General features: G+C 46.6%; 1 protein-coding gene across 1 annotated transcript; it reads left to right on the top strand.

Annotated features, from left to right (window-relative positions):
• The first annotated feature begins 137 nt into the window (after positions 1-137).
• On the top strand, positions 138-27,725 carry Aldh5a1 (aldehyde dehydrogenase 5 family member A1). The gene is made up of 10 exons (XM_021215682.2): positions 138-546; positions 9,935-10,018; positions 11,423-11,593; positions 13,067-13,183; positions 18,048-18,191; positions 19,231-19,374; positions 21,923-22,081; positions 23,908-24,077; positions 25,356-25,414; positions 26,123-27,725. The coding sequence occupies exons 1-10, from the start codon at positions 229-231 to the stop codon at positions 26,326-26,328; spliced, it is 1,572 nt and encodes a 523-aa protein (XP_021071341.1). The 5' UTR covers positions 138-228; the 3' UTR covers positions 26,329-27,725.
• The last annotated feature ends 253 nt before the right edge of the window (positions 27,726-27,978 follow it).

Below are 27,978 nucleotides of genomic sequence, written 5' to 3'. Positions count from 1 at the left end.
ACACGCGGGGAACACAGACAGGTTCAGGCTGTGTCTCCTCGCAGCTCCAATCTCAATAGCTCAGAGAGAGGGCGCTCTCGGTGTCTCCGCCGCCCCGCGCGTCCCCGCTGCCCCGCGCGCCCCCGCCGCCCCGCGCGCCCCCGCCGCTGCGCTCCCGCTTTCCCGCGACCCCTGAGATCCTGCAGCTCGCTTGCCTGTCCCTTGCCGTGTCGCCGCTACTGCCGGGCCATGGCGACCTGCTTTCTGCTGCGGAGCTTTTGGGCCGCGCGTCTCGCGCTGCCGCCTCCGGGCCGCCTCTACCCCGAGCCCGCAGGAGCCCCGCGGCGCAGCTACGCCAGCGGCCTCGCTGGCCTCCACGCCGACCTACTCCGCGGGGACAGCTTCGTGGGCGGCCGCTGGCTCCCAGCCCCCGCCACCTTCCCGGTGTACGACCCGGCCAGCGGCGCCAAGCTGGGCACCGTGGCCGACTGCGGGGTACCCGAGGCCCGCGCTGCTGTGCGCGCCGCCTACGATGCCTTCAACAGCTGGAAAGGGGTCTCGGTCAAGGTGAGAGCGCCTCAGGTGCGGGATCCCCCGCCTAGAGGGAGGCAGAGATCCCCAAAGTGAAACAAAGTGAAACCGGTTCCTCGGGATACACTGTACCAAAAGCCAGAGCAAACAACAAAAAGAGATAAATAAGTTTGGAGCATGAGGCCCAGCACTGTTATCAGATCTCCTGCTTTCGTGTATCGACAGGTGTGCATAATAAAAGTGAACTATGTCAGCCAGCCTATCTGAGTGTGTGTGTATGTGTGTGTGTGTGTGTGTGTGTGTGTGTATAGAAGGAAGAAGAGAGAGATCCCTGTATGTGAAAGCTGTATGTAAGGAATGTATATCTGTACATGTAGGTTGCATGTTGGGGCTGTATGTGTAGAAGTTGTGTCAAGGACACTGAGAAAGGACATGTGAGCCTTGTTCAGAGGAGGGAAAAGTCTAGTGGCATTCTCTGATTTTAGGTCTAAATGGATAAGGGCTAGCACTTACTAACAGAGATGGCTGGACAGTAGAGAATAGATGGTGAGGACAGAAAATTATTTTAGAAAAATTCTTCCTCCTTTATTTTTGATAGTCCCCCTGCAGCCAACCCCATGAAATTATAGTCTCGTTATCCTTCATTTCCTCTCAGAAGGTAGCTACCGTCGCATGATGGTGGTACAAGCACCAGAGCCTTCACATCGATCCACCCTGCGTGTAGCTCCTGGGGATGCCACGTATTTCTGGAGGTGCTTGGAATACAGAGTCAAGAAAAAAGGTGGGGGGGGGGGACTGGAAAACGGTTCGCCCTTTGAGAAGTACTTGCTGCTCTTGCAGAGTTTCTGGGTTCAGTTCTCAGCTCTCCCCGGGGCAACTCTCACCAGTTTGGAACTCCAGTTCCAGGGGATTGCTGAAGGCACACATACATGCATGCAAGCCAATGCTCATATGCGTAACATAAATGAATCTTAAGAAAAATCGAGCTCCTTATAGAGCTCACGTGATATTTTGGAGATCTAAACTGCGAGCAGTAAACAGCAAAGAAGGGTGCTGGAGTTGATGAATAGTGTGGGGGGCAAAAGGCGCATGCAGGCCCAGAGGTCAGAGGAAAGGGCTAGGTGGCCATTTGGGCAGCTTAAAGTGACAGAAGTGTGTGTCTTCCTGCAATTCCCAAGGCCAGAAGTCAGAGGCTGTGCTGGCTAAGTCCTATGTGTACTTGGTATAAGCTAACATCATCAGAGAGGAGGGAACCTCCATGAAATTGGACTATAGGGAAGCCTACAAGACATTTTCTTAATTAGTGATCAGTGGAGGAGGGCCCAGCCCATTGTGTGTGGTACCATCCCTTGTCTGGGTTCTATAATAAAGTAGGTTGGTAAGCAGCACCCCTCATTGGCCTCTGCATCAGCTCCTGCCTCCCGGTTTCTGTCTCTGTTTGAGTTCCTATCCTGGCTTCCTTCCATGATAAACAGTGGTGTTGAAGTGTAAGCCAAATAAACCCTTTCCTCACCAACTTGCTTTTTGATCATGGCGTTGTGTTGCAGGAATAGAAACCCTAAGACAGAGATCAAGATGTCGGCAGGCCTGGTTTCATCTGAGGCCTTTCTCCCAAACTTGTAGGCATCTTGCTTTTTCTCCAATGGGTCCATGTGGTTCTATCACCAACGCCTTCTTCTGGGGGCCCGTGGTTGACTGAAGGCCTAGCTGCATTTAATCACTTCTTTAAAGACGTTGACTCATTCTGAGGCACTGATGAGGTGAGTCAGGACTCCCAACACCTCACTCTAGCAGGGGGCACATTTTTCTCCTATAACATCAGGGTCGGCCTTTCTGAGGCTGTAAGGTATAAGGATGGAGAGAGGCAAGGGGAGATCCTGAGCAACTCAGGAACATGGCTACTGGGCTTCCAGAACAGCAAGGAGGCCCTTGGGGCCCACAGTGGACCAAGAACTAGGAAAAGACACAAGGAGCTGTCACAGAGCTTGGGAAGGAAGTTGCTGCTTCACTCAGGATCTGTGGACCATCCAAGGACTTCCTGGTATACTTTGATAACGATAATGGGAATCCTGAAAGAGGCTGTAAGAGGGCTGCGGCCGATGAACAGGCCCGTGCTTGTTTTTGTTATTGTTGTTTCTTTGTTTGTGTTAATAAGGAAGTTCTTGAGGCATGCTAACTTTATAAAGAAAATAGTTTTGTTTTCCCTATGGATTTAGCTGGTAGGAATCCAAGATTGATAGTAGCCTGTCCTGTTTGGAGGTCTATGGGAACCTCAGTGGCTAACAACTCCAAAAGACATTATCCATTGCTGGCACTGGGTTCTTTGTTTGTTAGCATGTGGTGTTTAAAAAGGCATTGCTACCCTGTTAGAGAGTAACTTATTTTAAATCTCTCTGTCTATGGAAGCTTTTATATACAAGCTAGACGTGATGTAGAAGTTTTACTTCTATCGCTGTCATAGAACTGGACAGTGCTGGGTGTGTGTGCCAGCTGGATTGTTTTGTCAACTTCACACAAGAAGAGTCACCTGAAAAGAAGGAATCTTAATAAAATGATTGGCCTATAGGAAGACCTGTAGGAGATGATCCTGGTTGATATGAGATGGTCCAGCCCATTGTGGATGGTGCCACCCTGAGCAGGTTAGTCCTTGAGTATATAAGAGAGCAGGCTGGGCAAGTTAGGAAGAGCAAGCCAGTCAGCAGCTCTCCTCCACGGTCTCTGCATCAGTTCCTGCTTCCAGGTTCCTGCCACCAGGCATTGTCCTAATTTCCATTGATGACTGGAAATGCAGAAGTGTTGCAGAAGTGTAGGATAAAAGAAAATACTTTTCTTCCCCAAGTAGCTTTTGGTCGTGGTGTTTTAGCACAGCAATAGAAACCGTAAGACAGAAATGGGTACCAGATACAGGTATTGCTGTGATGGACCTGCCTGTGTGCTTTGGGAGGACTGTGGTACTATTTGAGCTCTGCACAGGAAAAGCTGTTGGGTGCTCGGAGCGCAGTGGGCTGTTCTGTAGGAGGTTGGGAGCTAATGTTAAGAGCAGTGCAGATGATGGAGGCCTGGCTCGTGAAATCCCGGAGGGAAGTTTAAAAGTCCCTTAAAGACTCTACCAAAGCCATTATTGTGGTATTTTAAATTAAGAGCTACTGAAGTGAAGAAACTTTTGCTTTGCTGAGATAATCAGTCCTGGTCAGCAGGAACTGAGAAGTTATTGGTGATTTAAAAAAAGACTGGTAACACTGAGAAGAAATCTTCTGGGGGTGTTTCCACAGAAGCTGTGGTCCAGAGCGGGTCGAGGCTCTATTCCATGCTGGAAGCTAACTTTGGTAGTATAAGAGTTACCCAGGTTTTAAAGGCATGAAGGGGTCCTTAAGAGCAGCTGAGGTTTGACGCTGTGTGGCAAGGCTAGAGTCCCTGAAAAGAACCCAGGAGAGGCCACTGGTGAAGGTGCACCTCAGTTGGAGTAGAAGCCCTAGAGGATTGAAGGGGTCACAGAGAGAGTGCTGCTTGGCACCATGTGTCAGGGTCAGAGTCCCCGAGGAGAGCGTAGGAGAGGCCATTGGTGAAGGCGCAGCCCATCTGCAGCAGGAGATCATTGGGAGTATGATAATGTCACCAAGGACAGCAGCAGCTGTGGAGTGGAGCCAGCCTGAGACTGTGAGATAAGCTGTGTGTGCTATGGATGACAGAGATGGAGACGTGCCACAGCCAAGCCTAAGATCGTGAGCTCCAGAAACCTGATAATGCACTTCACACTGTTGAACTTTGGTTTTGCTCTGATCCGATTGTAACTGTGCCTGGTTCTTCACTCTTGGAACAAAAAAAAAAAAAAAAGAGTTTATTTTAGGTTTTGTAAGGGCTTAAAAATTAAGAGACTTTGGAAACTGTCGTAGTCAGGGTTTCTTTTCCTGCTCAAACATCATGACCAAGAAGCAAGTTGGGGAGAAAGGGTTTATTCAGCTTACACTTCCATACTGCTGTTCATCACCAGAGGATGCAGGACTGGAACTCAAGCAGGTCAGGAAGCAGGAGCTGATGCAGAGGCCATGGAGGGATGTTACTCACTGGCTTGCTTCCCTTGGCTTGCTCAGCCTGCTCTCTTATAGAACCCAAGACTACCAGCCCAGGGATGGCACCACCCACAATGGGGCCTCTCCCCTTGATCACTAATTGAGAAAATGCCTTACAGCTGGATCTCATGGAGACATCTTCTCACCTGAAGCTGCTTTCCCTGTGATAACTCCAGCTTGTGTCAAGTTGACAAAAAAACTAGCCAGTACAGAAATTTGGAAATATTTTGAAAGCTTACAAAGATTTTGGGTATTTAGAGAGGCCTTGGATACCTCAGAGATGTGGGATGTTTTAAAGAGAGCTTCGACGTTTTAGAGAGACTTGAGATGTTTTAAAGAAACTGAACTTTTGAAGTGTGGCATTTGTAAAGATTGTGGAACTTTTGAAAACAGGAATGTTTTTACATAGTGAGATTCATGTTAACGCGATGTTCAGAGAGAACATCAAGAAAGGAAAGGTTATGGCTAAAGTGGTGTGTTTGTGTGTGAAGATGACAAGGGGTCAATTGTGCTGGCTAGTTTTATGTCAACTTGACACAAGGTGGGTCGAATGGGAAGAAGGAATCATAATCGAAAAACGCCTCCATAAAAATCAGCCTGTAGTGCGTTTTTTTTATTGATGACTGACTTAGAAGGGCCCGGGTGATGGCACTTGGTGTTTCACTAGGCAGGTGGTCCCAGGGTACGAAAGAGATCAGGCCGAGCAAACCACAGTTAGCAGCCCTCCTCTGTGACCTCCACATCAGTTCCTGTGTTCAGGCTTCTACCTCGAGTTCATGCCCTAACTAACTTCCTTGGATGGTGGACGGTAAGATGACATAAACCCTCAGTCATGCTGTTTTAGCATAGTCATGCACGCAGGTGCTGCATGTGCACTCAGCCGTGGGCATGATGAGTGGGGAGTGTGGTGGGCAGGGAGTAGGGCAGGCCTGATTCCTGGATACTCTAGCCTAGCATCACTTTACAGACTCAGTCATTCACCAAGCAGATCAAGGGCACATAGTGATGTCACAGGTGTGCAGGTGTGCCGGGAACTGTTCTAGACCCGTTGGTAGTTTGGCAACCAACTACTGGTATTGGGGCCCCTCTGAAATTGGCAGCATCATTCTATCATACAACCATAGCCTCCACCCTAATGCAGGAACACGTTTCAGCTCCAAGATTGCAAGAGCCTAGGGTTTCTTAGGGGAACGTCCTTCTTGAAAGCGTCCCTGGGTGCCAGAACATTACTGAGTGAGAAGTTCCATAGATTCCCTGAAGGAAACAGTGGGGCACAAAGGCAGGAAATGAGGTTCACCCTCCTTTTCCCTCTGAGTCTGCACTGCCTGTATCTCTCCCTGAGTGTAATTCCCCTTCCCTTCCCTAAGCCATTCGCCTCCCACCGCCACAGTCTATGTGTTCTTGCAGGTCTAGCTCTGTGTAACTTCAGTCACTCGGCCTTCCACTATTCTCCTTCCCCTGAAGCAGCAGAACTGGTCCATATACCTCATCATCAGCCTCACATCTTTTCGTTTCATGTGTGGATGACCTATGACCTTTTCCCACCTTGCAAACTAGAGGATGCATGCTAGTTAGACAAATATCTGACAGAAGCAACTTACGGGAGAAAAATTTGAATTCCGCTCACCAGGGGCATTTGGGTTTTTATGGTGGAAGAGGCATGGTGACACAGCTCCGTGATGGCTGGACCACGTGGTGGATCTCTACTTTGGACTGACTAGGCCAGGAAACAGAGAACAGAACCAGAAGTAGGCCCAGGCAGTAATTTGAGATTATTATTTACTTTCATAAATCACATACACTGGCAATGTTTAGGTTTGCCCACAAATTCTCAGGCGTCAAAAACATTGTCAGGTAAACCACCACATTTGATAACCTGGCAAGAGAAAAAAAAATATCATGTAAGGTTTATATATTTACTCCACACTCCCGATTTAAAAGGTGTTGGATATTGTCACCTCTAGGTGCAACTTTTTTGTTGTTGTTTTGTTTTTTAAGACAGGATTCCTCTGTGTAATCCTAGCTAAGCTGGAGCTCACTATGTAAACTATCCTGGCCTTGAACTCTGACAGCTCAGCCTGCCTCTGCTTCCCAAGTGCTGGGATTAAAGCATGGACTGTCACACACAGCTTGAGTTTGCAAGGTTTTTTTTTTTCCTCCTAGAAGTTCTAGGGGATAATTTGTTCTCCTGTCTTTTCCAGGTGCTGGCCAATGGGCTTTCATGGCTCTGACACTTGGGTTTTTTGGTTGCATCAGATCTTCCGACTCTGTCCTGTTACAATCTCTCTTGTGGTTGCATTGGGCCCACTTGGAAATACAGAATAGTCTCCGCTTCTCAATCCATGATCATATTAGCAGAGCCCCCTTTGCCATCTAAGGTAGCAGTCTCGGGTTCAGGGAATAAGGCTGTGGATAACTTCAAAGGCTAAGTACTATTCTTGGTGCCTGCCTAAGTAATGTGTTTAGTCTTTTGAAGATCCTACGGGGTGTACATGTGAATTGTGTTGTGGATGAAGAGAAGGGGTGGGGGTGGGGAACTCTAGCAGAGGAGCTGGGATGGGAGCCACATGTTACTGTCCACTTCTCTGCCTTTCTGAGACCCTGTTTGAGTTTTGCAGGTCTACATGCACCACAGTTAAGGGGGACAGAGCACCTTCAACTTATTATTCAAGTTAGGGTTTTCCCACTTTATGGTGGTTTGAGAACAGTGCATATTCAGTGGAAGGTATTCATGGAATTGGGGCTTTTGATCTTTTCTTGGATGAGCCATGTGCAGTGGGGTCTCCCTCTTGATGCTGGGCCACAGCAACGAGACTGCTGTGCTATGAGGAATTCTTGACTTTCTATCATGTTGCTGAGCTCAGCTTCTCAGCCCTTTACTTGAGTTAACAGCACTTTCACTTTAGGCTACTGTTGACGACCAGTGCGAAGTTATGGTATAATTTCATCATAAGCGGAGGCATCTGTTAGCACTCTACAACTGCTATAGCAAGATGTTGCCAACGGGGAGCTTAACATACAGAATGTCCTCTCTTGGAGTTAAAATCTAATGTCTAAAATCAAAGTATTCCCGCAGCAGCTTCTTCTGAAGACCGTGAGGGCAGGATTTATTCCAGACCTTTCTCCATGGTTTACAGATGGCTGTTTCCCTGTATCTCTTCGGGTGTTTTTTTAGTTTGTTTTGTTTTGTCTTGTTTCTGGATGTGTTTTGATATCTGTGCCCAAATACACACACACACACACACACACACACACACACACACACCTCTTTTTTCCCCATTGTGTATTCCTGGCTGGCCTGGATCCCACAGTGTAGCTCAGCTGCTTCAGACGCACAGAGATCCACCTGCCTCTACCACCTGAGTGCTGGAATTAAAGACATGGATCCTGTCTCCAGCCACATCTTGGTTTTAGAATGACATCACTAATATTAGATTAGGATGAACCTTAATGACCTTATTTTATTTTGCTGCTTCTAGGAAACCCCCGTCCCTAGATAAGGTAGCATTCTGAGAGCCTGGGGTTACCCGTTTGTGAGGTAGACCCAGTTCACTCCATCCTCTGCCATGCCATGCTTTGCATATGAGACTATTCATGATTTCCCCTGGCTTATGTAAATCCAACCTGGGTTTTGCATTTTCCTACATGAAGGCAGAATCTTACTTTTAAAAAAGTTTATTTTTGAGCCGGGCAGTGGTGGCGTATGCCTTTAATCCCAGCACTTGGGAGGCAGAGGCAGGCGGATTTCTGAGTTCGAGGCCAGCCTGGTCTACAGAGTGAGTTCCAGAACAGCCAGGGTTATACAGGAAAGCCCTGTCTCAAAAACCCAAAACAAAACAAAACAAAAAAAGTTTATTTTTAATTATATGTAGTGTCTCTATTGTGTGTGCTTGTTTGCGTGTGTGTATGTGTGCGTGTGCATACGTGCGTGTTTGGTGTGTGTGTGTGTGTGTGTGTGTGTGTGTGTGTGCATGCATGGGAGTGCCGGTGCCCACAGAGGCTAGAGGTCTCAGATAGAATTACAAGCAGTTGTGAGCTACCTGATATGGTAGCTGGGAACGAAACTTGCGTCCTTTTCAAGAACAATATTTGCTTTTAATTGTTGGACTATTAATCCAGCCCAGACTTTTATGTTTTATGTCTATAGTTCTGCTATGTTACGTTCTCTGACTCTTTCTCTGACTAAGCATGGTACCCCGTTCACAGCACATAGCAGGTCATTGTCACTTTTGCCCTAAGATAGGATCCTATGTAGCCCAAGCTGGCATCTTGGTATGTAGTCAGTGAGTCCCTTGAACTTCTGATCCTTCTGCCTACACCTCCCTGGTGCTGGGATTAGTCTCGTTCTGCCATGCACAGATTTATGCTGAGTGAAAGATGCGACCCAGGGCTTCATGCATGTCAGGGAAGTACTTTACCAACTGAACTACATCTCCAGGCCCACGGACAGAGTCATATTCACTTCTCAGAACCAGGCCTCCTGGATTTGAATACGTTTTCTCTCTCACCTGGGTGAAAGAACACTCGGAGCTTTATGAAATGAGAATAGGTAAAAATCCTGCATGATAGCAATGCACTTACTTTCAAGGCAGTGTTGACATCTATCTGTTCCTGAAGATTTATCCTCAGCAAAATTTTTTGAGATGTGAAAAAGATGCAGCTTGTTAGAAAAGGGACATTCTCCAGAGGCAACCGTGTTCTGTGTGCCCACTGGCTCTCTGTTAACAAGTGTAATTATAAAAGACTTCTGAGTGGATTACAGTGTCAGAATGACATGCTAGGTTTACTTATTGCATGGCATGGTTATCCGGGCAGATGAGAGTAAGTCTATTCTTCTTAACTAGGGATATGGGTTATTTGAAAGAGAGTTTGCCAAGCATGTATGAATCCCTGGGGTTTAATCCCCAGCTCCCCCACAAACTGGGCTTGTGGCACACAACAATAATCCCAGCGTAGGATGATCAGAAGTTCAGGGCTATATCCACCACTGAATTGATACAGGCTTGCCTCAAACTTCTGGGCTAGGCAATCCTCCCGCCTCAGCTTTCTCCTTGGCTTCATGGTGGCTTCTTACATACATATGTGTCATTATTCCCTGTTCCAGTTCGTCCCCTTTCCTCAGTATCTGTCTCTGCCAGATGTTACTCTTCTGGGAAAAGCACCCATAGACCAACCCAAAATGTTTACTCGCTACTGGGGCATCCCCCAGCCTGGTGAAGTGGACACTTGAGGTGAACTATTCTTCCTCCAAGTGTGAGGCTAGACACACAACTGGTGCTTAGGAGGGCAAGGGTGCCAACCTATCTTTCCTGTACTTCCCAGTTCATTTCTTCTCTGCCTCATTTCTTTTCCAGGAGAGGAGCTCATTACTCCGTAAGTGGTACGACTTAATGATGCAAAATAAGGACGACCTTGCCAAGATCATAACAGCCGAGAGTGTAAGTTCAAGATCCTGGCTTGCTGCCAGGAGGAAGGGTCCTGGAGTGGTTAGACCAGCGCGTGGGAAAGCGCCTGGCTTCCCTTGACTGCTGGAACTGCAGCTTAACATGTGGTCCTTTGATGTGGGACTAAGTCATTATAGTGCTCAGGAAACACATTTGTTAAAACAAAATTTCTGTGCTCTAGTATATTTGATGCTAATTTGCAAAAAGTAGATTTTGGGGGGTGGGGGCGGGGAGCTAGAGAGATGGCTCAGCAGTTGACACCATGCACTGTTCTTGCAGAGAACCCAAGTTCAGTTCCCCAAACTCACATCAGGCAGCTCACAGCTACCTATATCTCCAGCTCTGGGGAACCCAAAGCCCCTGACATCTGTGGCTCCTGCACTCACGTGCATGCACAGACATACAGACACACATGAAATAGCAAGAACAAAGATTTGGGCAATAGGTTTGTTTAGAGCTAATGATTTTTAAAATCATTCTAGTTTTTTTTTAATTATGCTATTATTTATTCATGTGTATGTATGTATGGATGGATGGATGCATATATGTACATATGTGAGTGCAAATGCCAGCGGAGACCAGAATAGGGCATTGGGCTGGAGTTATAGATGGTTGGGAGCCACCATATGGGTGCCGGGAATCAAACCCAGGTCCTCTGGAAGAGTAGCCAGTGCTCTTAACCACCGAGGCAGCTCTTTTCTTTTCTAAAATATAATATTTCTTATTTATTTGTGGAGAATTTCATACATATATACAATCTATTTTTCTTCTATCAGTCTCCTTCTCCCCAGAGTCTAACTCCCCTTGGGCCCCTTCAGCATGTCCCCTCCTAACTTCATATCCTCTTCCTTTTAATGACCTCAGTCCAGCTAGTGCTAGTCACGGATGTGAGGCTACACACTACGGCATGGGCAACCTGCAATGGCCACCCCTTCATATAAAAGTTACTCCCCTCCCCCAGCAGCCATCGACTGCCTATGTCTCCTCACCTAGCCATGGGGCTTGTGATCCCTGGTGCTGGAACTTTAACTGGCTCACTCTTGGGCAGTTAACCTCTGCCCAAGTTATTTTCTTCTGTTACTCTGTTTTTTTTATTTTCTCATTATTTTTAAATTTGTGAACTGCACCATTAGTTCATTCACAGAATAAGAGACTTCACACTGTGAGTTAATATTCGGAAATCCTTAGACTCTGCAGCGCTCTGTGTCTGCCCCTAAGCTGGTGGTTCATCTTACCTCCATCATTCCAACCCCTAAGACTCGCACCCAAGTTAGCCATTTTCTCAGCGACCTCTGAGCTTTGCGGCGGGAAGCTTTCTCTCTTCTTCTTGCAGCTTTGAATAACTTAGGACCGCAGACTGCACTTTTGATGAACATTACCCATTCTGATTTGATTTAGGGAAAGCCGCTGAAAGAGGCCCAGGGAGAAATTCTGTATTCAGCCCTTTTCCTGGAGTGGTTCTCAGAGGAAGCACGCCGTATTTATGGAGACATCATCTATACCTCTGCCAAGGACAAGCGAGGGCTAGTTCTCAAGCAGCCCGTTGGTGTGGCGGCCGTCATCACACCGGTAGGTAGCGAGGCCAGCAGGATCCCGGGGTGGGAGCGGAGAGCAATGCAATCTCTTTTTCCTGGTGAACAGGTGTGTCCGTCCTGTCCACTTTGTCACCTGTCCTTGGTTTCCTGATTCCTTTCCTGGATGTAGACTTGTGTTTCCACATTCTTTGTGACAGGGTCATGTGTAGGGACATAAGAAGAGACACATGTTTTCTGATGCCTTCAAAAACAGGGTGACCTGCAGAGACTTTCCGACCTGGTATGGAGACTCCATCCTGGGGTGGCCTAGCTCCTCTGAAATCACCTTGGAAATGTTGTCATCTTTAACAGACTTCAAAGGGGGCATTTACTTTTTAAAATTTGTACCATTATTAAAGAATTGTGTTTATTTTGTGATTATCATCCATAGCAAAACATTTGCGCCTCTGAGGGTAGGCACAGGGTCAGGTTCTGGAGGCCCAAGGGCGATGAATTAAGATGCTATCTCTGCCCAGATGGGTTTGCAGTACACTGGTGGGCACCGGGTTCTTCTCATCAGCCTTTCCCGGAGGAGCTTGGTGCCAACCTCTCTCCAGGGTCTGCCAGCTGGTTTTCCAGGCTGCTGGTCTTCCATGGAGTCCTCTTTGCTGCCTGGACTGATGAAGCCTGCCCTAAAGCTTACTGTTGTTGGTCATGTGATCTTGGGCAAGTTATTTACCTGCAATGTCTCAGTTTCCCCAAATATGTAAGTGGGGATAATAATAACAATGAGCTCATTGGGATATCATAAGGACTTAGTTCATTGGAATTGCAAAGTGCTTAGGACAATAAATGAGACAAAATGTGCACTAGATGCACAATATGAGTTTCGTTAACATAAAATTTACAGTGGGGCTAGAGAGATGGCTTGGTAGTTAACAGCACTGGCTGCTTTTCCAAGGGATCCAAGAAGTTTGGTCTCCAGTATCAGATGGCTCACAGTAACTCCATATATCCTTAAACACACACATATAAATAAATGAAATTAGATTTGTAGATATCTATTCCCTATAAATATGTCTGTAAAAGTAAGTAAATCAACCATTTTCAAAGTCACATAATTACCTGTTTTACTTAGGAACCTCAGACCAAATCTAGCTCAGTCCATATGTTTATAAATAAAGTTTTATTAGTACACATGGGGTTCATTTATGAGCCTGTGTTCATGAGACAACTTCAGAGGTGCAGAGTTGTAACAAAAAACTGTACATCCTACAAAATATGGCCCAAAAAGAACACATTGGTCTAGATAGTTTTGTACTGTATCAGACTGTGGCCTGCTTCTGTGAACTTTGACCTCCTGAGTCCCTCACGCTGGCCAGAGTCAGGTGTTCTGAGAGCTCACCTATATAGAAGCAAACAGGTTTTCCAGTCAGTTGGGCAATGGAATGGTGACTGGCTCTCCGCCCTGCCTCGTCTTGGATCCTGGGGCACTCCCAACGCTTACATCCTTCCTCTGTTCTTCCAGTGGAATTTTCCCAGTGCGATGATCACCCGGAAAGTGGGGGCCGCCCTGGCAGCTGGCTGCACTGTGGTGGTGAAACCTGCTGAAGACACGCCCTATTCCGCCCTGGCCCTGGCTCAGGTAAGTTTCTCTGTGCAGAACCAATCAGGTGCCCAGATGGATGCTTTTCAAGGGCAAGAAGAGACATTTTTGGAACTTCCTTTTCTGCATGTGTCTCCTGCAATGCACAGCATCTGTCTTAGTCCACCAGCAGCTATTCTATATCTAGATAGATGGATGGATGGTAGATGGATGGATGGATAGATGGATGGATAGATAGATGGATGGATGGATAGATGGATGGATAGATAGATAGATAGATAGATAGATGATAGATGGATGGATGGATAGATGGATGGATAGATAGATGGATGGATGGATGATAGATGGATGGATGGATGGATAGATGGATGGATAGATAGATGCATAGATGGAGAGGGAGAGGGAGAGGGAGAGGGAGAGAGAGAGAGAGAGAGAGAGAGAGAGAGAGAGAGAGAGAGAGAGAGAGAGAGAGAGAGAGAGAGAGAGAGAGAGAGAGAGAGATGCTTTCTTTAGTAGAAAAAAAAAGGAGGGGAGATTTTCAGATACCTGTTGGTCACATTTTGATACCCTAAAAATGATATTGATCTATCATCATTTTTCATTGCATTTCAAATGTGGCTGTTTCTCATAGGAATTCTCTCTTACGTTTTTTAAAATGTTTTTTGTTTATCTGTATGTTTGTGTTCTGTGTAAGTGTGTGCTATGTTTCTCCAGTACCTGCCGAGGCCAGAAGATGGTGTTAGCTCCCCTCGTAGCTGGTGTTCCAGGTGGTTGTGAGCCATGTGATGTGGGTGCCCAGGAAAAGCAGCCAGTGCCCTGAACCACTGAGCCATCCTCCAGCCCCAAGCTCTCTTATTCACTGGGCCTGATGCTGGTTCATTCTACATTTAGTCAGATCTTTTTAGTTTCCTGCTGAAAACTCTCAGATGGCTTCATGTGTCACACAGGCTTACTGCACTAGCCTCCAAGGGTCTATGCCACCTCCCATACTCCGGCACCCTCTGACTTGTCTCCACTTCCGAGACCTCATCCTTCTGAGGCCCTACCACTCCTTACACCCTCTAACCTCACCCTCAACTCAGGTATTGGGCAAACATTTTCTTCTGGAACATTCTTCCCCATTCTTCAAATGACTTGCTTCTTCACGCATTTTTAAACATGTATTAATTATTGTGTGTGCAGACACGTGTCCCACAGCACTCCCGCAGAGGTGACAGGATAACTTTGTGGAGTCTGTCCTCTCTTTCCACCTTTCTATGGGCTCTGACGCAGGTCTCCAGGCTTCCATGGCAGGCGCTTTACCCACCGAGCCCCTTGCCAGCCTATTGTCAGTGGAAAAGTGATGGGCATGCACCTCAAAGGGACCCCATTGGCATAGTGGTTATTTTGAGGTGCAGGAAATATCATTTCACCAAAGGGCCATTCAGCCTAACTTTCCCTACATGTAACAAGCCAGTAACGTACTTTTAGGAGGGAGCGTTTCATACACTGGAAAAACATTGCGGGTCACCAGAGACCGGAACACAAGACTGTCGTGAATCAGCATAGTCACTCAGTGAAATAACTGTATTAGCCTTTGTAGCCTTCCTGTCCCCATTTTCTCTCTGTGACATTCATAGGACACGGTGTCCTGTTCAGAGATCCACATGCCCTATCCTTCCTTCATGCATTTATTGCTCTTTGAAGAATGTGCTCATCACAGGCTGTGGTAATTTTTTCAGTCTTGTGAGGGTCACTGCACACAGACAAATTTACTGTAACTTTTATGCTTTGCTCTTGTCAATCATCTTCTGTCTTCACTGGGATTCTACATCCAGCCTGAATTCACATAAGAACTAAATGTCACCAGCCTGGTGGAACGAACCTTATATCCCAGCTATTCAGGAGTCTGGGGCAAGAGATCTCAAAGTTCAAGGCCCGCCTAAGCAACTTAGAGTGGCACTATATGGTTATTTGAATGGAAAGAGTTCCCCACAGGCTCGTTCGTGTGTTTGAATCCATGGTCCCAAGCAGATGGAGCCACTTTAGAAACTGTGGGTTCCTTTAGGAAGTAGGGCTCTCTGGAGGACTGTGTCACGGATATGGTCCTCGGGGTTTTCTGGCATGGCCCCATTTCCCGTCTGCTCCTCTCTGTTTCTGTGGACAGTGTTACTCACACTCGTGCATCCTAGCCTCCTGCCTTGATGGACTGAATCTCTGCTTAACCTGTAGCCGAGATAAACTTGCCTTCCTCAAACTGCTTCTTGTTGGGATTTGATCACAATGAGGAAGACATATCTCAAAACATGTAAAACCTAGAGCTGGAGAGATAGCCGAGTGGGAGAGTTCTTGCTTAGTATGTGTGAGGCCACAGATTCAATCCCTAGCACCACGGAAACAATTACTAATGATAGTAAGAAAATAGTCCCAGGTCTATACGCCCAGGGCCGCAACCAATATATGCTTGCTCCATCCTCCCTCCCCTCCCCCTCCCCTTCTCCCTCCCCCTCCCCTTCTCCCTCTCCCTCTCCCCCTCTCCCTTTCTCCCTCTCCCCCCTCCCCCTCCTCCCTCCTCCCTCCTCCCTCACCCTCTCCCTTTTTCTCCTTGTCCAGACTTAGTTCTGTAAGGACCTGTGGTTTGGACACTACTAGTCCTTAGCTGATGTTTTTCTGGTTGTTTTGTTCTTGAACCTTTGTGTTAGCCAACTCCCTGTCATTATAATGAAATGCCTGAGTTAATAGCTTATGCAGAGAAAAGCTCTATTTTATTCATAGGTTTTGGAGGTTCCAGGCTATGATCCCTGCACCTGTGTGCATATGGTTAAGCAGCACATCACGGTAAGAGCCGTGTGGCAAAGCTAACTGTCCGCCTCACAGCCGGGAAGCAAAAGAAAGAGGAAACGCTTGGCTCCATGATGCCCTTTGGAGGAGTCTGAACTCCTTTTCTTGTTGTTGTGACAAATGTCTGACAGAGGCATGGAGGGAGACTTGTGGCTTTAGGGGATGCAGTTCATCGTGGCCCAGAAGTCATGTCGGCAGGAGCCTGAGGTGGCCAGTCGAATTAGTTCTGCAGTCAGGAGGCAAAATAAAGTGAATGCCGGTTCTCAGCTGGCTTCCTCCATGTCTTCTTTTGATTGGGTCTGGTACCCCAGCCCACAGGTGGTGTATGTCCCCTGTGCTCAGTCATGTGTCTCCCAGGCTGTCCTATACATCAGCAATGAAGATTAACCATCCCAGGGATCAAGCCTTTGGTGATCTAAAGACCAGGGGCTAAGCCACTACACTTGAAGCCTTCGCTTAGGAGGCCAAGGCAGAAGGATCGATGTCAGCCTGGCTACCCAGGAAGAGCCTGCCGCAAACTAAACAAAAAAGCGGAAGGGCTGCCTCCCATTGCCACCCACGCGTCTCCACTTCCCGTGGCAGCCCCCTGACTGAAAGCAGCCATCACATAGGTTTTGTGTGTTACTTTTGCTTTCTCATGTTCTTGTAGTCTGGTTGTCATTTCTGATTTTTTTTTTAAACTCTCAATTTTTTTTTTATTGTATTCTCTCTAATTATTCTGGCTTACAAGTTTGCATCTGCGCTTTTCAAGGTGGCCTGCCTGTGTCCCAGGTCCCATGAGCACCTGCGGGCTCATGTCCAGGGCGTTCTCTGGTCTCCCTCCTCACACAGGTCTTATCCCGCAGGCCCACTAGCAGTTTCTGTCTGTGGAGAAACTTGGTCCCTTGGTCTTCTCACAATGTCCTGATATTTGGATTTGCTACCACACGGCTGATCTGACTTGTTTTAATATTTTGATTGACACACAAAGACTTTCGCTTCATACTTACTGTTTTTGTGAGAGATTAGTGAGATTAAAAGCCTTGCTAACAACAACAACAACAAAAAAAACCTTGCTAACGACTCCAGTAATATCAGTACTGGGGAGGTTGAGGCAGGAGGATGGCCACCAGTTTGAGGCCAATGATGGCTAAGAATAGAGATCTGGGTCAGAAGTACAAGAAATTCGGGACAGACCTGATCCAGACCCTGCCCTGGAAAGGCGGAGGTCCCCGGGTCACGTGGCTGGGGTCAATGGCTGCCTTCCTCCCCCTCAGATCCTCACCTCGGCTGAGTTCCTGCTGTCTCTGCCTCTCTTTCCTCAGCTCTGACCCACAGGAGCTACTGAGCAGCTTCCTGAGTTTTTTCTAAACATCCTTTCCCCACTCCATGCTGGAGTCTACAGTCAGTCAAAAAAGCTTGAGATTTGCCTCAGAATCTTCTCGAAGAACCCAGGTCTGTTGGCCAACTGAACAGAAGGTGGCGCTAAAACTCTTACCTAAGGCACTGTCTTTGGTGGCTACTTAGTTTATACCCAGGAATTTATTTAGGTTAGGAGGGGAGTCACAGAGTGTGTGCTTAGCAGAGTGAGACTGTGGCTTTAATCTTTAACCCATATGTGCGTGTGAATAGACATATACACACATAGTCACATTTATATGTGCATGGGGGAAAGCTATACCCAAATCAGAAAAGAGTATAGGATAGATACCCTGGAGCTGGAGAGTGGTAAGCTATGGGTGATGGGAACTAAACTCAGGTTCTTACAAAGAGCCATACATGCTAATAGGCACTGAGTTGTTTATCCAGCCCATAATATATTTTGGGGGCATAGGGTGTCCTATAGCCCAGTGTGGCCTTGAACTCACTATGTAATGGAAGATGACCTTGAGTTTGTGATCCTCCTGCTTTTACTTCCCCAAGAGTTAAGAGTTATAGGCGTGCACTGCCAGGTCGGGTTCTCTTCAGTATGCTTTTACTGTGGCCCAAGGCAACTTAACGCTTGACATTGTGTTCCGGGTTGAATATGTTTACTTCTGGTTCTGTTTGTTTTGCTTTTTCCATTCAACCCTTGTTACAGCGTGTTTGCTGTTTCTCTTTAAAGCTTGCAAACCAGGCGGGGATCCCTCCAGGTGTCTACAATGTCATCCCCTGCTCTAGAAACAAGGCCAAGGATGTGGGAGAGGTCCTGTGTACCGATCCATTGGTGTCCAAAATTTCCTTTACTGGCTCGACAGCAACGGGAAAGGTATGTGATAGCAGAGTCAAACTTAGTGATTCTAATGCTTTCTATTTATAGGGTGTGAGATTGTTATTGTATGGTTTTGTTTAATATTGGAGACAAGGTCTACATAGCCCTGGCTGGCCAGGAACTTGCTATGTAGACCAAGCTGGTCTTGAACTCACAGAGAGATCCACTTGTCTCTCAAGTGCTGGGTTTGAAGAAATATACCACCACGCCTGGCCTGTCATGTAATTGTTGGATTGATGGTATGGGTTAAAACTCAAGACAGTGTTGATGTTAGTCACCTTTGCTGTTGTCGCAGCCCGCAATGTCACTGAGACCTTTCTCCCCTTCTGTAAACAATTGCTTTTACTTCCCTACTACCTTCCTAGCCGTTTTTTTTTTTTTAAATCAAATCTATCAAAATAAGAATCCGTATTCTCCAGAATACATTGTATACATGTTTGAACTTCTCAAAGAATAAATATAAATATATTTAAAACAATATATTCTCATGTCTCCTTTTTCTTATGCAAAAATGATATCTAAAGCAAGGTGAGCTTGTGCAGGTACCTTAAATTTTCATCCTTGGGTAATTTTGTAAAACAAAGGTTTAGCTGCCTTCTATGTTGGTTTTTCTGTTGTTGTAAAATAGGTGAAAAAAAGTAACTTAAAGGAGGAGGGATGTTTGAGGACGTTTGGGTCCTGGTGTAGGAGGTTCCTGTCCATGGTCACTTGGCTCCATTGCTTTTATCCCTGTAGTGAGGCAGAAGTCTCCTGGCAGGAGGCCTTGGTGGCAAAGAGCTGCTCAACTTCTGGTGGCCAGGAAACAAAGAGAGAGTGAGAGGGTCCAGGATCCTTTCATATCCTCCAAACACATTTCCCCATGACCTCTTTCCTGAGCTAAACCCCAGTCCCTAATGAATACCCCACTCAGCCAGAACTGGTGACCACTCTTTAGACATCTGAGCCATCGGAGGAAGGTATTTTCTATGCAGATAATAACACCTTGGCCATTGATTTGGATGCTCACATTGTTTTCTTCCTACTGTGACCCCTGCAGATCCTGCTACATCATGCAGCAAATTCTGTGAAGCGTGTCTCTATGGAGCTGGGTGGCCTCGCCCCATTCATTGTCTTTGACAGTGCCAACGTGGACCAGGCTGTCGCAGGGGCAATGGCATCTAAGTTTAGGAATGCTGGGCAGGTGAGCCACGCAGGATGTGTTAGTGCCGGGATGTGTATGTGTTTTACAAAGACTGCAGCCTTGCCTCTCTCCCTGGTTGCTTTGTTTATCCACTCAGTCATTTTGTAACAAACCTTTACTGAGTGCTTTCTATCAGGCACAAGGTAGGCGTGAATAGTCCAAAGAGAAGTAAGAGCTAGTCTGTTGCTTCAAAGCGTTTCCAGAATTGCAGATGTCTTTATTTGTGTATATGTGTGTGGTGTATGTGTGTCAATGCACAGACATGTAAGCCCATGGCCCCTTTCCAGTATATGCAGAAGCCAGAGGAGGATGGCTGGCATCCTCTTTCACTCTCTACCTTATACCCCTGAGACAGGGTCTCTCATCGAACCTGGATCTAGATGGGCCAGCAAGCCCTGGTGATATCTTATTCCCTCTGGTGCTGGGACTACAAGCAAGGGCAGCCACACCTGGCTTTGTTATGTGGGTACCAAGGATTTGAACTCAAGTCCGAATGTTATATGGTATCTTTTTTTACCCACTGAGCCATCTCCCCTACTCCTTGTCTTCTAATCAAATAATCCTTCCTCACTTCTTTCTCCCACCTCTTGAATCATCTTGTCATGGTTTTCTCTTCCCAGTTTGAACACAATGTTTAACAGCTAAGGCCTGAGGTCTCCCGTTGTATAGGAAAGAAGGCAGGAAAACCTTGGAAAAACCCCAAAGTTGACACAGACGCAGGGGACACGGAGCAGGGTGAGCACTGAGCTGAAGCTGTGTGCAGTTGTTGTGAGGGACTGAATGAGCTGACGCTCGCTTAGAAACCCTAGATGTCAGATCTGGCAGCACCTTCAAGACTTCTGCTATAAACCTAGGAACTGAAAGCAAAAAGACTGAGTGACTTGGTGCTATGAGCCAAGGGTCCTATGGACCCTCTTTTCCTGCTATTGCCCAAGCCACTGCTACTGCTTAAGGCATATTCTTATGACCTATGTCTTAAGACATTCATATGTCTTAAGCCTGGCTGCTTAAGACATATTCATAGATAACTCGGCCTTAAGAGTACAATCAGCAAACAGAAAATCATTGGCTTTGTTTGTAAAAACAGGAGCTTCCCTGGTAGCCCAGCCTGGCCCTGAATCTGCTGTGTAGCACAGACTGGTGGGGGATCCTCAACCCTCCTGGAGTTAGAAGGGTATGCTGCATGTCCAGCCCACTGAGCTTCTTAAATGCTTCCCGAGATAAATAGCTGCAAAAGGCCATACGTGAAAGGGGGGTGGTGATACAAGCGATTCTATATTACTTTACTTCTTTGTTTGACTTTTGGTAGTCAGATTTACCTTTTCATAAAGCCTAAATAGCTTGTTGCTTTTTGTTTACAGAATTAGAATTATTTTTTAAGCAAACACAAAATGTCAGCAGAGATGTACTGCAAAACTATGGCTTTGAACTCTGTCAAGCCACTAAAAACTCATAGGACACAATTACACATATACTTATTTCTACAAGGAAAACAGAAAAATTATCAATGATAAGTACATTTCCTACAGTATGGTTATATTTTATCATTTTAAAATGCAAACTCTTAACTGGACATAAAATAAGCAAATGTGGAAGACAGACTTAAGTTTAGGAGCTTTCAGAAAATATTTTTTTGCTTTATAAGTGTGAGTATTTTCCTGCATGCATGCATGTACACAATGTGTGTCCAATACCCTCAGAGGCCCTGAAGAGGATATCTGAGCCCCTGAAACTGTTATGAACGTCGATGCGAGTGCCAAGAACTGAACCTGGTTCCCTGCAAATACTATTAATCTCGGAGCCATCTTTCCAGACCCCTTCCTAATTTTATGGTTTTGGGGTCTTTTTATTATTTATTTATTTATTTGACAGAATTGGAAATAGGACCCATGGCCCATACATGCCAGGCAAGCAATCTACCACAGAACTCTGTTTCCTGTCCTTATTTTTAATTATATGCATAAGTATGTGACCACGTGTGTTCAAAGAGGGCATTGGATCATGTAGACCAATAGGCAATTGTGAACATGGGTTCTAGGACCCAATCTCAGGTCCCCTTCAAGAGCAGTAATAACTGCTGAGCCATTTCTCTGGCCCCAGAAGAAAGGCCTCGTGTCCATTTTTGAAATTACAGATTCAGCCAAACTCTTGAACTGGGATGGAGGATGTGAGTTATCGTCTGACCTCATCCCTCCGAGGCTCTGCCCTCTGCTGCAACCGCATCTCTCTCCTCAGGAGCATTACAGCCTTTGCTCTTCTACCCCATTTGCTTTATAATAGCAAATTGGATTTCTGGTTTTGTAGTTCTTTGGTTTTTGTTCACGTAGCTATTTATTCTGGCTCAGTCGCTTAGATCTCGGTGTTCGGTAGCTATAGGAAGAGCTGGAGTGGTGAGAACATCCAGTGCTTCTATCCCCGAGGCCACGCCCATCTGGGAAGAACACGGAAGGCAGGACTGATGAGAACCACCTGGGGAGGGTTGTCTTACATCTCCTACATCAGCCGCTTCTGGAAAACTAACTGTGGATTTGTTTTGTCTTCTGTCTAGACTTGCGTTTGCTCAAACAGATTCTTGGTACAGCGGGGCATCCACGATTCCTTTGTAACGAAGTTTGCAGAAGCCATGAAGAAAAGCCTGCGTGTAGGTAACGGATTTGAGGAAGGAACGACTCAAGGGCCGTTAATTAATGAGAAAGCTGTAGAAAAGGTGAGCTGGTTTTATTATCTGCATTAAGAGAATCTTGTTACATCAGTTTCAAAGTCTTGGTTACATAAAAGGATTTTTGTAAGGCCCCTCCCCCCCCCAGCCAGGCTGTTTTGGAAATAATGGGAAAATGAAAAAAGTGGTTTGTTTGGTTTTTTTTTTTTTTTGGTTTGTTTGTTTGTTTGTTTTTAAGTGAACTCCTACTGATGCATATGATTGAGTGGTGGTGTCTGGACATGCGCTTCCCGGCTCCGCCTGAGAACCCAGGACTGGGCTCCTTAGGTCTTCTGCCTTCCTGTTTCTTCTATTCCCAGCGGTGATAGCTTTTTTTTCCTGACATTTTTCCAGAAGAATTCTAACAAAGGCACCCAGAAAATGCGCATAGCATTGCAGGTTAGGCGTGGCTGAGGGAAGCTATGTTTAGAAAGGAGTTACTTATTGAGCATCACAGACTGGCTCAGGGAGGTTTCTCCCCGTTACAACTTTACACTAGTGTTTGTTTGGCTTTAGCCTGGGTTTTAAATTCCTGTTTATTTACTTAGTATCTGAGTGTGAATATGGGGGGAAGGGCACAGGTGTGTCACAGCATGGGTACAGAGATCAAAGGACAAGTGCTAGAGTCCTTCTGTCTCTACACATGGGTCCCACAGACAGAACTCAGGTTCTCAGGATTGGCAGCAAGCGCATGTACCTGCTGACCCATCTCACTGTTACCTGCTGAGCCATCTCACTATTACCTGCTGACCCATCTCACTATTACCTGCTGAGCCATCTCACTATTACCTGCTGANCCATCTCACTATTACCTGCTGACNCATCTCACTATTACCTGCTGANNCATCTCACTATTACCTGCTGAGCCATCTCACTATTACCTGCTGANNCATCTCACTNTTACCTGCTGAGCCATCTCACTAGCTCTGATTTTCATCTAAGTTTTCATTAAAATTAAGCATTCTATCTTGGCATTTTCATGTATGTATTTCATCATATTTCCTTCTTACACTCCCCCTGACTCCCCCTCCCCACTCTCTGCTTTCTGATCCCTTTTCTCTCCCAAGTTGTCCCCACTCTGCTTTCATATCACACATGTCCCATTTGTTGTTTTAATATTTTTTTTTTAATCTTTTTAAGAGTCAGAAAATGAGGGGGCTAATGGGGTGACTCAGAGGTTGGGAGTTCTTAGAGCTTTTGCTAGAGTTACAGGCAGTTGTCAGCTGCTCAACAAGGGTGCTAGGAACCAAACCCGAGTCATCGGCAGGAACAGTCAGTGCTCGTAACCAGGGAGCCATCACCTCTGATTTCCTATAACGGCGTTGGATTGTCGACTTTCTCTTAAGCATCATTTGATCTTAGGTTGTCTTATTCATCATTGCCCTTGGAACACTAGGCTATACCATATATATCCTACACACACACACACACACACACACACTATAGGCAAGGAATGCAGCATGCTAGACCATCTGGGTTTGTATTAAAATATTGTATGATGTTTATTCAATAGCTAAATCAGCTAAGAACACATTTCTGAGACAGAACACATCTGCCACGGGTAAGCAATGACTTTATATTTGAGATGTATCCCAACATCCCTTCAACCCAAACAGAAGTAAACAAGTGATCTAAGAGTACAACCAGCCCAGCATCCGTAAATGCAAAGCTCAGAGAAGCAATGGGCTATCCGGAGTTCGTTCTCTCCCTTCCACCATGTGGCTGCCAGGAATCGAATCTTGACTGGTTTCTGCTGTTTAACATTTTAAGGGATTGTACCATTTGGAGAATGTCCCCATCCAGCTTTCCCTGGCGCCCTTCTTCTCTTCTCTCAGGTAGAGAAGCAGGTGAATGACGCAGTTGCCAAAGGGGCCACGGTTGTGACGGGCGGGAAGCGACACCAAAGTGGAGGAAATTTCTTCGAGCCCACCCTGCTCAGCAATGTCACCAGGAACATGCTCTGCATCACTGAGGAAACCTTCGGGCCCCTCGCACCAGTCATCAAGTACGTTCCTCCAGTAGTGGAAGGGAGGAGAAGCTTGGAAAGGAAAAGCTAGTCTAAGAGGGAGAGGGGAGAGGCGAGATTCCTGTGCTGTTTCCAAGGCTGGGTAGGAAAGCTGAGCAGTCAGAGTCAGAGCTGCATAGCAGAGTCAAACAGAGTCGAACAGGTCAGAGTCAAGCAGCAGAGTTGAGTTTATGATAGTTGGGGTTTGATTTTGGAGTTTGTGTATTCAGGTGCACATATGGGTCAGCCCTGGGTGTTGTTACTTGGGAGCTGTCCACCTTAAACTTGGAGACAGGGCCTCTCACAGCAACCCAGGGCTCCCCAGGCGAGTAGGCTGGCTAGACCTGGGATCGCAAGCACAGGCCACCACAACTGAGTTTTCATACGGGTTCTGGGGGATCGAACTCAGCATTTACCAACAGAGCCAGGTATCTCCCTAGTCGTTGCCCCGGTTTTTTTGGTGTTTGTGTTTTATCTTTGTTAGGCGGTGTGGAGGGTGGTTATTGTTGGTTTTAGTTTTGGGTGTTTGTCTGTTTGAAACAAGGCCTCATCTGTAACCCAGGCTGGCCTTGAACTCTCAACCTTCTTGCTTTAGCCTCCCCTATAGGCATACACCGTACCCAATTTCAAGCACAAAATTCATCAAAATCCCTCATTTAGATTTCTTAATGCCTCTAAACTTACTTTCCCCCACCAATTTCTAAGAGTATTTTTCTAATACCCTCAAGGCCCCTATCCTAGCAGTCTATAGGAAATGAACCTTGTTTAATCTTTTCTTCCACCTTAATAAATAATCATTTGCCTGGATAATTCTCAGACCAGTGGTCTGAAAATATTCCATTTTCTACTTGGATCCAGGACCTGGAAGGGCTCAGAAGATGTCAGATTTGCTGGAACTGGAGTTAAAGAGTTGTGAGCCACCACGTGGGTGCTGGGAGTCAAACCCAGGTCCTCTGCAAGAGCAACAAGTGCTCTCAACTAATGAACTAGCACTCTAGCACGTAGCAGTCCTTTCATTAAAGGATTTTGTTTGGCGATGTCTCGGCTCGGTTGATCTGTTTTTCCCTATCTCTTAGAGAAGGTGGGCCACGTTGCTTTACCGGGTCTGAGTTGCCATGTCTACGCTTTAACTCCACTCATTTATCCTGCCCTGGATCTCTTTGCAACTCTGACCTCCTCCTTGTCAGTATTTAGGGAGTGAATCAGGAGAACATAAAGCTGGTTTTCTCTATTCGTCAGCTCACAGATTTTGCTTATGACATGCTTCAACTCCGGCAGGTTTGATAAAGAGGAAGAGGCCATCGCCATCGCAAATGCAGCTGAGGTTGGATTGGCAGGTACGTTTTCTGACTGGTGGCCACCGTTGTCATGATGCAAGTAAATGCCAGTCTCCGCCTTTTGAGCATTACTCTTAAGTTCTAGTTTTCTTTTGTTTTTGAGGCAAGACCTCTCTAGGTAACCCTGGTTACCTGAAACTCTCTATATGGACCAAACTGGCCTTGAACTCAAAAAACATCTATCTGAGTCTGTCTTTAGGCTGTTGGAATTAAAGGCCTGCATCACCTTGCCCAACAAACTCTTTGAGTTTTTGAGGTGCAAGCTTAAGTCATGGGTACAGTTTGTTTAGAGAGAATGGCTATGAACTGCAGTCAGAAGTAAGCTGAAAATGCTGACCCAGCCACACTCTGGGGCAGGACTGAGCGATGTGGGCTTACTTTATAGACAACTAGGACCAACTGCAAGGTCTAAAGAAGCATCTTGTCCTCTGAAGAAGGATGGGCTGAAGAGCAGGAGGTGAACACAAGATGTTCGTGCTTACAAAGGCCCAGTGGTGCTAGGGAAAGCCCCAGCAAGAGAGAAACAGACGCTTAACGTGATGTCCAAGGTTCTTAGGATGAAAATGTGGACAAAACCAACCTGGGGCTTTACCTGCAAGCAGGAGAACCCCGGGGCCCATGTGAGCAGGCAGACATCCTCAGAGGCAGGTGCGTGTGACTTTCAGGAGAATTCCTCAAGCTGTCTGTGTCCCTTGGTTCCCCTGCTAGGTTACTTTTACTCTCAAGACCCAGCCCAGATCTGGAGAGTGGCGGAGCAGCTGGAGGTCGGCATGGTCGGCGTGAACGAAGGACTGATCTCGTCAGTGGAATGTCCTTTCGGTGGGGTGAAACAGTCTGGCCTGGGGCGCGAAGGGTCCAAGTATGGCATCGACGAGTACCTAGAGGTCAAGTATGTGTGCTATGGAGGCTTGTAGGGTTCTTCGCTTCTTTAAGAAATAAAACTACCTAGATCTGTAGGGACATTCCATCCATTTTTTTTACAACAGATGAGTTATGAATTTTTAAAAATTCAGCCAGTCCTCATATCTTAGATGTAAATCCTAACCCTTCCCTTATCTAAGGACCAATAGATACCATATACCTGTGGCTGTGGGTCCCAGCCAGTCCTGAGACCCCAGCACAACCCCACTGCCTCAGGACAGGGTACAGAGTGAATGTTCACATGCCCTCTGGCACCTCACAAAGTGTAGTCATTGTGTGGGCAGTGGGTCCCCAGTCCTTATGGAACTGTACAACTTTGGTTCAGAACGCAGGGAAGGAGACGAGGTAATAGGACAGCTAGATTAGGAGGAGGTGCGCATCCCTGCCTAGGCAGCTGTCAGCTTTGATGAACAGCTGGCTGGCTGTTCCAGGGGGTTGTGGCAAAGGCTATGGTTTCCTAAGACTTCTTTATAAACTGCACAGACTTCCTGTGCTATATGGAATAAGGGGGTGTTTCTCCTTGTTTCTGGGCTGCTATTTAAATTACTGGGAGCAGAATTGGCTTTTGTTTTGCTTTGCTTTCTTTGGTTTATCCTGGTTTGGTTTGGCTTTATGCGACAGGGTCTTGCTAAGTAGCCGAGCTGGCTTTCAAACTCACAGGTCTCCTGTATCAGCCACCAAAGTGCTGGGGTCCCAGGCATGCTCTACCACAGCTGGGTGAATGGAAGTCTCCAATGCCCTAAACTTACAGCTCAGGCTTCATTTTGTTCCTCTTAGAAAATCAACCCACACTGGTGGCAAAAACCAGCAGAGTCCAGTTGGTAGGACGGAAAACATGACTTTGTTTCTTTTCCAGTGCTGGGTGTTGAGTCCATGTGATAAGTCACACTGGATGGCCTTGAGCTCCTTATTGTCCTGCCCCAGCATCCTCCATAGCTGGGGTGACAGGCCAAGCCAATGGACAGCAAGTCCCAGCTGCCTCCTGCTGTCTTGGGTATGTTGTTTAGGGCTCTGTGCCTATGTAGAGATTCATGCTTGGCTTAAAGGACACTGTGAGCCTGGAAGGAAAAAAAAATGCTTCACAAAATGGTGGATATGCAGTTCAACTACAGGAACCATTTTGATTACAAGCTGTACCTCACTGCCCCCTTCTTGAGCTCAGGAGGTGACTTTGTGGAGGAAAGAAACCAGGTGCCTCCTTGTTCACCTGCCTAAGGCTATCCTGGGTTTTCTGTGCCAGAGTATAGCCGCCGCTAACCCTGCAGAAGAGCAAAATACACTTTCACCACTGTGAAAAATTCCCACGATTGCCAGTCTGCTGTGGACAAGAGCTGAAGCCATGAATCTCAGGCGCCTTTGTCCTAGGAAAAGCATTTATGCTTCGTGATTCGAAAACAAAGCACCACACACAGAGACCTGCAAGATAGCTTGGTGGGTAAAGGCTTTGCTGGACAAGCCTGGTGACCTGAGACCTGAGTTCCATCCCTGGGACCTACAGAAAGACAGAACTAACGTGACAGTGTTGGCCTCTGACCTCCGCAAATGCACCAGAGGCATGCACTCCCATATTTTCAAAACACACACACACACACACACACACCAAACACTGGAACTCCCTGCAACTGGTATTGGTCTCCCTTTGA

Source organism: Mus pahari, chromosome 16 (genome assembly GCF_900095145.1).
Source record: "Mus pahari chromosome 16, PAHARI_EIJ_v1.1, whole genome shotgun sequence".
NCBI classification, from domain to species: Eukaryota; Metazoa; Chordata; class Mammalia; order Rodentia; family Muridae; genus Mus; species Mus pahari.
Note: the sequence above shows the minus strand (reverse complement) of the source record. Positions and strands in the feature narration are given on the sequence as shown.